This window comes from Pithys albifrons, chromosome Z (assembly GCF_047495875.1).
Source record: "Pithys albifrons albifrons isolate INPA30051 chromosome Z, PitAlb_v1, whole genome shotgun sequence".
Lineage (NCBI taxonomy): Eukaryota > Metazoa > Chordata > Aves > Passeriformes > Thamnophilidae > Pithys > Pithys albifrons.
The window spans coordinates 50,944,719-50,958,938 of NC_092497.1; the positions used below are offsets into that span (position 1 = coordinate 50,944,719).

Consider the following 14,220-nt stretch of genomic DNA (forward strand, 5'->3'; position numbering starts at 1 on the left):
AGTCAGGAGCAGGGCTGTGCCCTCCCCTCCTGCTCACATGGTGCTTCCACCTGAGCTGGTGGCTGCAGAATCGTGGATCTGCTGGAAGGGCTGCATGTCTGGGACTGGGGACCCCTCCCTTTGGGGCCCTTCCAGACAAAAGAAGCAGATCCCTTCCCCCTTGCCCAGCTTTGCTCCAGGTTTGCCCCAGCTCTGCCCCACTGGTGCTGTGTGTCATGTCTTGGCTCCATGGGGAGATCAGCACTGCTCTCAAGAGCAGGTTGCCCCTGCAGGGCCCATCCCTGGGAGCTGGGGGTGCTCCAGAAGCAGCTGGGAGCGGCAGCAGAAGGAAGGGAGGCAGCAGAAAGATGTGTGTCTTGGGACATGGTGCCTTGCACCAGTTCATTATTTCATCTTTAATCAGCACCAGTTCAGCTGCCAGAGGCTGTTTTCCACAGGGCAGGGAGATCACGTTTACCTGGGTGTTCTGGTCCAGGTGTGTGAGCTTTCAGACGCTCTGATTGCTCTTTGGTCACTGAGTGACCTAATGAAGGCTGTTCCACTCTCCCTGACAGGTAGAGGCTCTTCTGACCCCTCACTGACATGTGCCACAGTCCAAAGTCAGAACCAGAACATCCTGGGAGGTGACAGCCACCACAGGGACAGCCTGTCCTTTCCTGACCCAAATCATCATGGTCTGCTCCCCTCACCCAGAGGCTTCAGCTTTTACTGTCAAGACAGTGCAACAAACATTTTCTAAAAACCTCAAGACCATGGGGTTTCTGGTGACAGCTGCCAGGAGTTGACCCTTTGGTCACCAGCTCTGGAACACATGGTGACCATGAGTGGCCAAAACTGGAACCTCCTTCACTGGCATCTGCAGAGGAAAAAGGAATCTGAAGGACCCCCACAGACCCTTCCCAGCCAGCACTGGCTGTCACTGTGTGTGGTCCCTCAGGGGAGGAGCTGCTGCCCAGCCCTGTGACCACAGACCTGGCACTGTGCACTCACCAGAGCCAACACAAACATCTCCTCCCTGGGAAGGGCCACCTCAGGAAGAGCCTATAGTAATGTATCAAATATTTACTGTGCATTAAAGGATATAATGCATATTCAAACATACATTTAACTGTCAGAGCAAGCAGGTGAGTGAATACGCATGTTATAAAATATACATATTTAACTAATGTGCAATCAATGGGGCAAAACAGTCAAAACTATTTATTACTTCTGGGAACAGAACACCTTCCTAAACATTGTAATTACTATAGCAGTATTCTGAAAACAAAGATGCATTTGGTCTTTCACACTCTCCTTTTTCCCTGAAGAACATAAAAACTGTTAAAAGCCATTGCTCCTGAGCATAGGAGGGAAACACTGAGCAAAAGAGAATGTGCCGAGCCCTGGGAAGGGTGTGATCAAGCAAATGAGAGAAATAAATAACTCTATAAAATGTATTTTATATATGTAATACATATTGTATCTTATATATATTATACAGAATTGGCAAAAAACAACCTGACTTCTGAATCTGCTCTGGCAAAGTGGAACTGCATCACCAGGGATGTGCAGGGAATGCCCTGGGACAGTGCCATGAGGACTTGCCCAGTGCTGGCACAGGGGCACAGAGGGGTTGGCACTGCCAAGTCTCACCTTCCCGGCTGGGCTGCTGTCCATCCATTCCTGGGCACTGAGAGGTCCCAGCTTCCTGCCCTCAGTGACACCTGCTGTGCCAACCAGTGTCATCCCCTGCCATCCTCTGCGCCTGTCACCCCTCTGGCCACATTGCAAGTCCCTCCTGGAGCTGCTGGAGCACATGCAGCAGCCTGTGGAATGGGATGAACAGCCTGTAGAATGGGATGAGCAGCTTGGCAGCCCCATGGCTGCAGACAGGTGGCCTTGCCATGTCACCACGTTTGTGAGGGTGAGGGAGTTCCCTGGCCTGCAGTGCTTTCCCTTTAGCTGTTATATGGAGATGCTGCTGGAGGGGACAAGGAAAAGGCTTCCCTTCTGCACGATTGAACAGCACAGGCCAAACCAAAGGATCCGGCAGTGCCCCGGATAATTCTGATCTTGATTTCTGTGTTGAAACATGATAAGCTCTACAAATAATTCCTCCTTTGCTTCCTGCACCCTTGTGTCTTCAGTGCTAGAGCCTCCTTGGGTGCAGGCCCACAGCCATGACCCCCCTACGGGGCTGTATCTCACCGGAACCAGTGGGGAGCATCCCAGACACTGCCATGCTGCTCTCCCCACGCTGCTCCTTCCCTGCATGAGGGACACGGCCCCACCAGCGGGCTGTGACCACCAGGAGAACCGGCAGCACGTGGAGCACAGGTAGGGCAGCTGTGGGGCAAAGCCTGTGTTTCCCCAGGCTTCTCTTGTGCAGAGCTGCCCTGAAACAACAGAGCCCCAAATCTGTCAGTGCACTCCAGACACCACCAAGCACCTGCTGAATATCCCACCCACAGGAGGGAGCTTGGCTGCCACCGACACAGAGAAGCAGCCACTTAATTAAATATACTCTTCTTTCATATTCAAGGAAGTTTCTAAATTTTTGCTAATAAGTGAGTGCTTCTGAGTCATTCAGTGGCTGACAACACACTGGGTCATATTTTGCATGAAAATAAAATGAATCCAAAATGAAAGTACTGGCAGATTTGGCATCCAGTGGTCCAGTGGGGAAATGCCCCAACCAGGCAACAATAGATTGCATCTAGAGCAGGTCTGAGTGCAGGCCTGGCTGCTCACCCACCACACAACTGTGTGGAAAAGGTCCCTTTTAATTCTTAAAAGAAAAGCAGTTTAATCATTATGAGGAACTATACCTTCAGGGTATCATTTCAAAAATACAGGCAGAGATTAGGAGGGATTTGTGAGATTGTGTTTATTCCCAATTTAGGTGCTTTCCATAAATTAATTATAAAAGCAAGCCCAAACCAGTCAGAAGTACACTGGGAAATTCTCAGAGTGTTAGTCATTTCCATGCACTAATATTCATGCCATCTGCCTGCCTTTTTTCTGCATTTTGTCGAAATACTCTGTGGTTATCCATGTCCTGCTTTCCTGTGCTGTGCCTTGTCCCTCTCCTCCTTGCCCTGCCACAGGTACTGCTCTGAGCACAGTGATGTGCTTCTTTTGAGAGCATTAAAAGGAGGGAGCCATGTTTTGACAATTGGAAAATTGTCCCCATGAAGGCACGAGCTTTGGGTTTATTCCCATTTATAGGATTCACTGTTGTCCCAGACAGCCCCTTGTCCTGGAGGCTGCAAATGTTGATCTGCCCACTGTGAATTTTCTCCAGTTACAGCTCTGAGCCTTCTTTTGAAAGTCTCTTTTTAAAAAGGAGAATTAAAATATCATTCCTTAGAACAGCATCATTTCAATTGCTCCCAAATAGAGAATCCCAGGTATCCCTTAAGGAGGATTAAAGGAACTGATGTGGTTGAAATGCCTAATGGGGACAATATGCTTTTCCTTTCTACAGGAAGACTCTGAAAATGCTTTAAAAATAATACTGTGGCAACAGTCTGACAGCCCAACACACTCCTGCCCTCCAGTGAAGGTGGGACTTCATTGGTGGAGACCTGAGCACTGCAGAGACTGAAGTGGCAATGCCCAGCAAGGGACACAGGCACAACAGGGACATGGGCACACAGGGACATGGGCACACGGGGACACGGGCACAACAGGGACATGGGCACACAGGGGTGTGGGCACAGCAGGGACATGGGCACAACAGGGACATGGGCACACAGGGGCATGGGCACAACAGGGACATGGCCACACAGGGACATGGGCACACGGGGGTGTGGGCACAGCAGGGACATGGGCACAGCAGGGACACGGGCACAGCAGGGACATGGGCACACAGGGACATGGGCACACAGGGGCATGGGCACACAGGGACACGGGCACAGCAGGGACATGGGCACACAGGGACATGGGCACACGGGGACATGGGCACACAGGGACATGGGCACACGGGGGTGTGGGCACAGCAGGGACATGGGCACAGCAGGGACATGGGCACAGAAGGGACATGGGCACAACAGGGACATGGGCACACAAGGACATGGGCACACAGGGACATGGGCACACAGGGGTGTGGGCACACAGAGGTGTGGGCACAGCAGGGACATGGCCACACAGGGACATGGGCACATGGGGGTGTGGGCACAGCAGGGGCATGGGCACAGCAGGGACATGGGCACAGCAGGGACACGGGCACACAGGGACATGGGCACAACAGGGACATGGGCACACAGGGACATGGGCACACGGGGGTGTGGGCACAGCAGGGACATGGGCACAACAGGGACACGGGCACAACAGGGACATGGGCACACAGGGGCATGGGCACACAGGGACACGGGCACAGCAGGGACATGGGCACACAGGGGTGTGGGCACAGCAGGGACATGGGCATACAGGGGCGTGGGCACACAGGGACACAGGCACACAGGGATATGGGCACACAGGGACACGGGCACACAGGGACACGGGCACACAGGGACATGGGCACACAGGGACAGGGGCACACAGGGGTGTGGGCACAGCAGGGACATGGGCACAGAAGGGGCATGGGCACAGCAGGGACACAGGAAAAGTAGGGACATGGGCACACAGGGGCATGGGCACAGCAGGGACATGGGCACAGCAGGGATGTGGGTCCAGCAGGGACTTGGGGCTGTGGGCACCATGAGCTGAGCAGGGTCTCAGGACTGTCGGCACTGTGAGCTGAGCAGGAGCAGCAGGGAACTGTGACCAGGAGAAGGTGAAAAACCATCAGGTGAGCAGAGTGGTCATACATTCTGCTCTGGCTCCCTCTGCCCAAAGGACTGATGAGGGTGGCAGGACACCACCAGCACTGCCAGTGTCAGGCCCTGTGGCACAGCAGTGGAATCAGTCTGGCACTGGGGCATTTCCAGCCTCATGGGGAATGGAGGGAAGTCTGGTAGGGAAGTCTTGCAGGAAAGACCCTCATGCCAGGAGTGTCGGTGGGAGTGCACCAGTCATGAGGCTGAAGGACCAGGTCCCACACTGCTGGAGACACACTGTGGTGTGCTTTGAGTCCAGCCGCTTCTGGCTCAGGGAGCCCCTTCCAGCCATCCATCAATCATTTTGTCAGGCATAAACCCAGGCAGGGGCCATGACCCACTGCCCAGTCATCATTCCCCACCATCCCTCTGGCAATGGCAGGAATCTGCCTTGAGGGTGGGCAGGGAAGAGGGACAGGGACAGGAGGTGTGACAAGGTGAGAGGTGCCAGGGTGACAAAGGTATGTCCAGCCCCTGCCCCATGGAATGAGGGGACAGCTGAGGGTCTCTAGGAGGGAAAGCAGCACAGACCCACTCGCCAGTACAAGGGACACACAGAGCCACTGGCACAGCACTGCTGGTCCCCAGCTCCTCTGAGGGGCCCCTGCCCCTGCTGGCACCTGGCTTTATCCCTGGGGACACATGGCATGTCCCAGAATGGGGGAGCAGCTGTACCCCATGTCAGATTATCCATTAACCAGGTGAATACCAGCAAAGAGGCTCTGAGAAGCTGCTGCTGAACTTCATGGGCATGAGTTCAGCTGGATTTGCTCCCACCACCGGTCCCTGGCCAGGGCTTCTCAATCCATAAGCCCATTCCCACCTCCTCTGGTGTCCTTTCCCCTCAGCAGCAAGTGGAGGAAAATGTGGCACCCATTCCTCTCCCTCACTTTCAGAAAGGACTTGCAGTTTCCCAGTGGTGGGACTGTCAGTAGGTGAGTCTGGAACAAACCAGGCAGTGAAAACAGAATTCACAGTTCAGCGTTCACTGGGGTGTCGGGATAACAGGAGGGGATTAGAGCCTGTACAGAAAATATTAAATATAAATTAAGCATCTATGTATGTATGGAGGTCTTTATACACACTTATGTGTATATCATATCTGGAAAACCTCCAAATGGGAAATGAGGGAAGGTTATTCAGAGCCAGGGTGACCCCGCTCTGTACAGGGCTGCACATGGTGACCTCTGGAGGTACCTCCATTCTCCAGGACCCTGTGGCTCCTCTGCCAAGGTCCCCTGAGAGGTGCAGTGTTGGAGCACAGCACCATGTCCTTGTCTCCAGAGGAACTGGAGTGGGTCAGGGGACTTCAGACATGAAGCTACACAATGAAGCTTTTAATTGATAGTACCACACTTTTCTCAGCATTGTGCACTTTGTTTTGTAAATACACCCTCTTTGGGAGTCTCCATCTCACTGTTGACACTGGATGGACTGGACCAGTGCTTGGAGGTTGCCTGAGACCCCAAAGGAGCAGCTCCAGTGCATCCACGGGGATCAGCACTGGGAAGCGTGAAGGGAAAACCCAGTAAGATGAGCCTGGAGATGTCATACTGAAGAGCAGGTACTCCCAATACAAATCTGCCTGACCAGGGAGGGAGTTAAGGTGTCAGCTCAAACAATAACCCAGCTCAGCAGTATAAAATAAACTTTCAAGCAATTATAAAAAAATAAAATCAGTTCTGCTGGTGTAATCTGACAGCACACTGACAGTGTGTCCTGCTAAAGGGAAATTCCACATGAAGCAACAGAAAGAATCCCACACAGAGAGATATTCTGGGACATACACCTTGAACTCCACTTTCCCTGTGCCCACAACTATGTTGTCTTTACCCATCTCCCTCGGTGGTTGTTCCCAGAGAAAAGACACCTGTGTTACCTATGAAGCTCATGGCTCCCTTGGGTTCTCTGCCATCACAGGGTATGGGTCAGGTGAGATCTCCAGACAGTTTAGATCTGGGTTAATTAACAAGCAGTGTCTGTTCTGTGCTGTGAGAGGTGGCACTGGGCCTCCGGGACCCTACAATGCCACCAGAGGTTGTCAGGGGAACTCCCCCAAAATAAGATCTGATGTGAATGTGTGTGCAGGAATGTGTGTATGCATGAGTATATGCACACGTGTATGTTACAGAATCACTGAACCTCAGAATCATTTGGGTGGGAAAAGCTCTCCCAGCCCATGGAGCCCACCCTGTGCCCGATGCCCACCTTGGCAAAGCCCTCCCAGCCCATGGAGCCCACCCTGTGCCCGATGCCCACCTTGTCCCCCAGCCCAGAGCACTGAGTGCCACAGCTAGTCCTGCCTTGGGCACCTCCAGGGCTGGGCACTCCAAACCTCCCTGGGCAGCCCCTGCCAGTGCCTGCCCACCCTTTCCAGGCAGAAATTCCTGCTGCTGTGCCCCCTGTCCTGCCCTGGCCCAGCCTGAGGCTGTTTCCTCTGCTCCTGTCTCTGTGCCCTGGGGTAGAGCCCAACCGGCTCCCCACTTCTGGCAGGGATTGCAGAGCCAAAAGGTGCTCCCTGAGCCTCCTTTTCTCCAGCTGAGCACCCACAGCTCCCTCAGCTGCTGCTCCAGCCCCTTCCCAGCCCCACTTCTTGCCCTGCACAGCTCCAACCCCTGTCCCTGGAGACCCCAGAGCTGCCCCCAGGACTAGAGGGGAGGCCTCAGCCGTGCCCAGCACAGGGTCAGTGCCTGCCCTGGGGCTGTGACACCCCATGGCTGGCACAGCCCAGGGGCCATTGGCCTCCTGCCCACCTGGGCACCCTGGGCACCCCTGGACACACCTGGGCACCCCTGGACACACCTGGGCTCCCCTGGACACACCTGGGCACCCCTGGGCTCATGTTCAGTTTCTGTCACCAGCACCCCCAGGTCCAGCTTTCCATCCCCTCTTTGCCCAGCCTGGAGTGTTCCCTGGGGTTGTTGTGACCCAAGGGCAGAACTGGCACTTGTTCTTGTCCTTCCCGCCATTTCACACCATTGGCCTCAGCCCATGGATCAGCCTGTCCAGATCCCTCTCAGAGCCCTCCTGCCCTCAGCACATCAACTCTGCCACCCAGCTTGGCGTCATCCATGAATTGGCTGAGGGTGCACTCAATCCTCTCATCCAGACCACCAGTAAGACATGGGACAGGACCACCCGTGACCCCTGGGGGACAGCACCAGTGACCAGACACCACCAGTGAGGCACTGCTGCCACTGTCTGGGCTGAGCCATCCAGACCGTTCCTCCCCCTGGGAAGGGGTCCCTGCCCAAACCGTGGGCTGCAGCTTTCCCAGGAGTTCTGTGCATACGTGTGCACGCACGAATGCATGTACACATGTACACATGTTTAGGAATGTCCATGTAACCACATGTGGACACACACGTGGGAATGTGCATCTGTCCATGTATGAACACAGGTGTGTGTAGGGATGTCCATACATGTCCATCCATGTATAAGCACACGGGTACTTGTAGGAATGACCAGATGTCCATGAAGGAACTCACTGGTAGGAATGACCACATATCCATGTATGAACACATGTGTAGGGATCACCGATACATGTCCACATCTTCATGTGAGAACACACGTGTAGGAGTGCCCATGCGTCCATACATGAACACGTTAGGAATGCCTGTGCATGCCAATGCGTCCATACATGAACACACGTGTAGGAATGCCTGTGCATGCCCATGTGTCCATGTATGAACACACGTGTAGGAATGCCTGTGCATGCCCCTGTGTCCATGTATGAACACACGTGTAGGAATGCTCGTGCATGCCCATATGTCCATGTATGAACACACGTGTAGGAATGCCCGTGCATGCCCATGTGTCCATGTATGAACATATGTGTAGGAATGCCCGTGCATGCCCACGTGTCCATGTATGAACACACGTGCGCACACGCCGGTGAATGTGACGCAGACCCCCCGGGGCTTTGCCGGGTCGGGGCCGCCCCGGGGCGGAGCTTCCCCGTCCGTATGTCGGGAGTTCCGGTCGGTCTGTCCCGGGTCGGGTGTTCCGGTCGATCTGTCGGCGCCTGTCGGTCTGTCGGAGCGGCCATGTCGGTGTTCGTGACACGGCGGATCCCGGCCGAGGGGCTGCGGGTGCTGTCGCAGGCGAGCGGGTGAGCGGGGTCAGGCCCCGCGGGTGTGGGGGACAGTGGGGAACAGTGTCGGTTCGGTGCCGGTCGGTGGCAGTGCCGGTGGGTGACAGTGCCGGTGGCGATGGGTGACAGTCCCGTGCCGGTGCCGGTGCCGGTGCCGGTGCCGGTGGGTGTCGGTGCCGGTGACAATACTGGTGACAGTGCCGGTGGGTGGTAGTGCCGGTCCCGGTGCTGTTTCAGTTCCGGTGCCGGTGGGTGACAGCCCGGTTCGGTGCCGGTGTCGATAGGTGACAGCGCCGGTTTGGGTCCCGGTGCCGGTGACAGTGCGTGACAGTGCCGGTGCCGGTGCCGGTGGGTGACAGTGGATGACAGTGCCAGTGCCCGCAGGTGCCGCGTGCTGCAGTGGGACTCGGAGGAGCCGGTGCCGCGGGCAGAGCTGCTGTCACGCGTGGCGGGGGTGCAGGGGCTGCTCTGCCTTCTCTCCGACCGCATCGACCGGGAGGTGCTGGACGCGGCCGGTGGGTGCGGGACCCCCTTCCCTCCGCCTCCTGCCCCGGGCCCCGGGACAGCCTGGGCAGCGCTGCCCGTGTCTTGCAGGGCCCGACCTGAAGGTCATCAGCACCATGTCCGTGGGCTTCGACCACCTCGCTCTGGATGAGATCAAGAAGCGGTAAAGCTGCCGACCCCCCGTCTCGAACACCCCCTCGGACCCCTGTCTCTTCCTGACCCACCCTGCACCCCTTACCTAAGCGTACCCCCTGCAGTCCCCTCCCGGCAGGTCATGGCTGGGGTCACCCCAACCCCACCGGGGCTGGAGGAGCCTCTGGATGCCAGGGCTGGGCAAAGAGATCCTGGGGAGAGGGTGTGGCAAAGGGCTGAGAGCCACAGGGCTGTCCCCCAGCACCTGGGACAGGTGTAGCTCCGGCAGTGAGCCTGGTGGTGCTGGGGGAGCCCCCGAGGCTGCCCCAAAGCCCGGTGTGTCCTGGCAGGGGGATCCGCGTGGGATACACCCCAGACGTGCTGACGGATGCCACGGCGGAGCTGTCGGTGGCCCTGCTGCTGTCGGCGTGTCGCCGGCTGCCAGAGGCGGCTGAGCAGGTGAGGAGGTGAGTGCCAGCTCTGGGCGGCCCCGGGCCCAGAGTGGGACACAGCACTGGTGACGTGGGGCCGAGGCCAGTGTTCCATCCAGCTCACACCACACACCCGGGCTGGGCTCTGAGCAGGCTCTCCCTGACTTCACTCCTATCCCACTGTCCCTCCAGTGGCGGCTGGACGACCTGGAAGCCCCTGTGGATGTGCGGATACGGCCTGTCCAACAGCACCGTGGGCATCATTGGGCTGGGCAGGATAGGTGAGTGCAGGTCAGGGGCCGGGATCCTGTGTCTCCAGCAGTGGCAGGATTGCTTTGGAACTTCACCTTTAACCTGGGCTAGTGGAAGGTGTCCCTGCCCGTGGCAGGAGTGTTGGAACAAGATGGTCTTTGCAGTCCCTTCCAACCCAAACTGCTCTGGGACTCTGAGTCAGCCACGGGGGTGTCCCTGGGGTGCACCTGTTTAAACATGAGCACAGCCAGGAGAGCTGCACAGAGCCCCTCCCAGCAGCAGTGCTACCTCATCAGGCTTCAGCCTGTAAAGGCTCAAGTGTTCAGGTGCCTCCACCTCCGATCCTGCAGCACCTGTACCTCGTCCTGCAGCTCTTCAGTTAAACAAAAGCGGTGGCAAAGTCCATGTGGCGCTTGGTGCTGTGTGACTGTGGACTTTGCCAGCGGGTGGGTGGGCCTGTCCTTGCTCCCAGTTTGCTCCAGGGGGCAGCTGCAGGTTCAGTGTCCCATGGGCCCCTTTGCAGAGCAGAACAGCTCCGTCCCTTGCCCCATGGTCTGGGCTGGGAGCAGCAGATCCCTCCACAGGGCCCCTCGGTGGTTCAGGAGCTGTCTCTGTGCCATTGTGGCCCCACACCCTTCTCTGTCCCTACAGGGCAGGCAGTCGCCCGGCGCCTGAAGCCGTTTGGAGTCAGGAAGTTTCTGTACACTGGCAGTGGCCCGAAACCAGAAACTGCAGCAGAGTTTGGGGCTGAGTTTGGTAAGGACAGCACCAGGTCAAGGCCAGCACTGGTGAGCAGTCACAGAGCACCATGGCTGGGACAGCTCCAGGGAGGGGTCACCTGTGGGGGTGTCACTTGCAGGGTGGGCCAGGGGAGGGGGAACACCAGGTGGGAGTTCTGTGGGTGTCCCTGGGGTGCCTGGTGTGAGGGGCAGTGAGGGAAGGAGTGCCCAGTCCCAGACATGCCCCGAGACGTTGCGGAGGGTGACAGGGAGGAACCTGCTCTGAGCCAGACAAAGACTGGACATGTGGGGGCTCATCAGACCCCACCAGAACCATGGTCTGCAACTCCTCTGCCTCTGTTCCCTTCCCTGTCCATCCCATCAGTTCCATGCTCACAAGGAAGCAGAACACAGTGGATAGCAAAGGAAGGTGGCAGCTGTTCTGGGAGGAGGGGAAGGATCTGGTGGACTGTCCTGTCCCCCTGGGCTCAGCACCCAGGGATCCTGAGGGGCTGGGGTGCCCATGGAGCTGTGCTGAGGACATTGCTGTGTTCCTCCCCTCAGTCCCTCTCACCAGGCTGGCAGAGGAGTCAGACTTCGTGGTGGTGACCTGTGCCCTGACACCAGCCACCCAAGGAATGTGCAACAAGGACTTCTTCAGCAGGATGAAGAAGACTTCTGTGTTTGTCAACACAAGCAGGTACTGGCAGTGCAGTCCCCCTCTGGGAGTGTGGCTGTCACCTCCCTGGGCTGTGAGCCCAGAGAGCATGCACAGCCTTCATGGCTGCAGCCACCAGGAATGTTGTCCCACGATCCAGGCAAAGGCAAGGTAAATTATCAGGGAGCACCCGGCTCTTCTCCCACTGCTGGCAGCTGGAGTGGGAACAAGTCACTGTGCTGGGAGGTTCAGGCACATCCAGAGAGGGTCTGAGCTATGTCTGGCAGCCCCAGGGTCTCTATCAGGGTGTCCCAGGTGGGCTGTGGCCCTGTGGGACCCTCGGCAGTGACAGCAGCCTCTCTCCCTGCGTTCTCCAGGGGGACTGTGGTGACCCAGGAGGATCTGTACAATGCACTGGCCCAAGGCCAGATCGCGGCCGCTGGCCTGGATGTCACAACCCCGGAGCCACTGCCCACTGACCACCCCCTGCTCTCCCTCAAGAACTGCGGTGAGTGTTCGCCAGTGAGCCAGACCTGGCTCTGCCTGGCTGCCCACGCTGCCTGGGGGCCACTGGCAGGTGTGACAGGGACCCCTCGCCCCCGTTACCCGTCTGGTGCCGGGGGAGCATGGAAGGTCAGGCAGGGCAGGTGTGTTTGACTGGGCTGTAGGGAGCTGCTGTACAGTGTGGGAGGGTCTGCCGCAGGGTAAGGACTCATCAGTGTGATGTGAAACACGTGTGTGAGCTGTTCTGATTCTCCGGGAAGCTGTGGCATCATCTCCCCTTTAGCACCTTCCTGATGGGTGTCCATTCAATGTGTGAAATCCACAGAGGGTCTGATACCAGCAGGTGCCTGAATGTGGAACCAACTCCCAGCTTAGGCTCTGCACGGCTCTGGTGTTCTGTAAGCTCCTGGGCACAGACTGTGCTGGGAAAAGTTCCCAGCTGGCTAAATGGGTTGCTGAGTCTGCCTGGAGGAGTCTCAGCTGCAGGAGCACTGCTGGGCTGGCCAACCTGCCACCTGACCTGAGCCTGTCACCTGGATAGTACCGAGCAGTGCGCAGTGCAGGTGCAGGACTGACACCTTTCTTCCCTGGAGGAGGATGAGTCAGATGAGGAAGAATGGCTAAGAAGGGCCTTGCTTTGTTGCTCTTGCGCAGGATGTCCTGTCTCCAGGGGGAATATTTCTGTAGGAGGGAAAGTCTGTTCCAAAAAGAAACCAGAGGGACATCTATGAAAACTTGGAACTGCCCGTGACTGACGGTGTATTTATGAAATACAAATCTGTAGCTGTTTCTTTTGATTTATCTCCTCACTACAACTCATTTTTTGTTTCCTTTGGTTCCCAAAGTAGACAGTATGGGGGGGAATAGAAGCAGAGACTTTTCTGGAAAAATTTGCAGGACTTGAGAGATTTGAGAGCTCTGGAACAACGGCAAGCAGGGCAAAATTAACACATATGTATTTATTATGTAAATTATAAGAGCAATAGTGTTTACTAATATGTAAATAACACATACATATGTACTGTACCTCTGGCAGCCCTGAAAAGGGCTGTTGGTGGTCTCTGAAGGTGATCAGTGTCCCTTCCTGTCTCCACAGTGATCCTGCCACACATTGGGAGTGCCACATACGCCACGAGGAACACGATGGCAGTGCTGGCAGCCAACAACCTGCTGGCCGGGCTGCGAGGGGAGCCCATGCCCCATGAGCTGAAGCTGTGAGAGCTCTGGCAGCGCAGTGGGATGGACACAGTGGTGGGGGGCAGCTGGCCCCTCGCCTCTGCAGGGGACAGGAGCCATTAAAGAGCAGCAGGGAATGTGTCATGCTGGTGTCATTTGGGAACAGGGTGCTCTGGGCATCTGGCAGAGTACATTGTGGGGGCTGCAAGTCCCAGCAGGCCACGGATTGGCGTTTGGCTCTGATTTGGGCAACACTCACTGTGCTCCAACTCCTCTGTATTCTGCTCACCAGCATGGGCTGTACTGTAAGGGAGCTGCTGTGGCAGCACCTGCCCTCAAAACCTGGTTGCTGGTCACAGTGAGAGGCCAACAGTGCCATCCCTGAGCTCAAAGCCAGGCAGGGAATGGAGGTAAAAGCCCTGTCAGCACAGCTGCTGCTGCCACAGGAGCTGCTGCTGCCACAGGAGCTGCTGCTGCCACAGGAGCTGCTGCTGCCACAGGAGCTGCTGCTGCCACAGGAGCTGCTGCTGCCACAGGAGCTGCTGCTGCCACAGGAGCTGCTGCTGCCACAGGAGCTGCTGCCAGCCCACACGTTAAAAGGTCTTGTGAAATCAGTGCCACAACACAATCCTCTTTGTGAAGTGCCCAAATTAAAGCAAAAAACAGACTTGTGCAACTTCCCCGGCAGCTCCAACTGTGCCTTTGGGATCCACAACTATTTGCAGTCACAGCTCTGAAGTGGATGGCAAACTAGAATTCACTGGGAGGCCCTGCAACTCCCCACACGTTCCAGCTGCAGCTCTGTGCATTTTTCCCAGATGTGGAGTGACACATGTTGGTGCAAAGGAGAGCCTGAGCAGTAGCAAAGCTTCCAGCTGCAGGAGAGGCCTGATGGCCTGATGGAGGGCTTTGGGAACTCATCTCTCCTGCAGTCACTGTCCCACTTCTATAA

At 56.5% G+C, this 14,220-nt stretch overlaps 1 protein-coding gene across 1 annotated transcript; it reads left to right on the forward strand.

The window, feature by feature from the left end:
* Window positions 1-8,764: 8,764 nt before the first annotated feature.
* Window positions 8,765-13,410, forward strand: GRHPR (glyoxylate and hydroxypyruvate reductase). Its single transcript, XM_071580425.1, has 9 exons — window positions 8,765-8,910; window positions 9,277-9,407; window positions 9,487-9,559; window positions 9,879-9,995; window positions 10,152-10,240; window positions 10,863-10,967; window positions 11,495-11,630; window positions 11,966-12,096; window positions 13,189-13,410. Exons 1-9 carry the CDS (start codon window positions 8,765-8,767, stop codon window positions 13,308-13,310), a joined length of 1,050 nt encoding a protein of 349 aa, XP_071436526.1. The 3' UTR covers window positions 13,311-13,410.
* The last annotated feature ends 810 nt before the right edge of the window (window positions 13,411-14,220 follow it).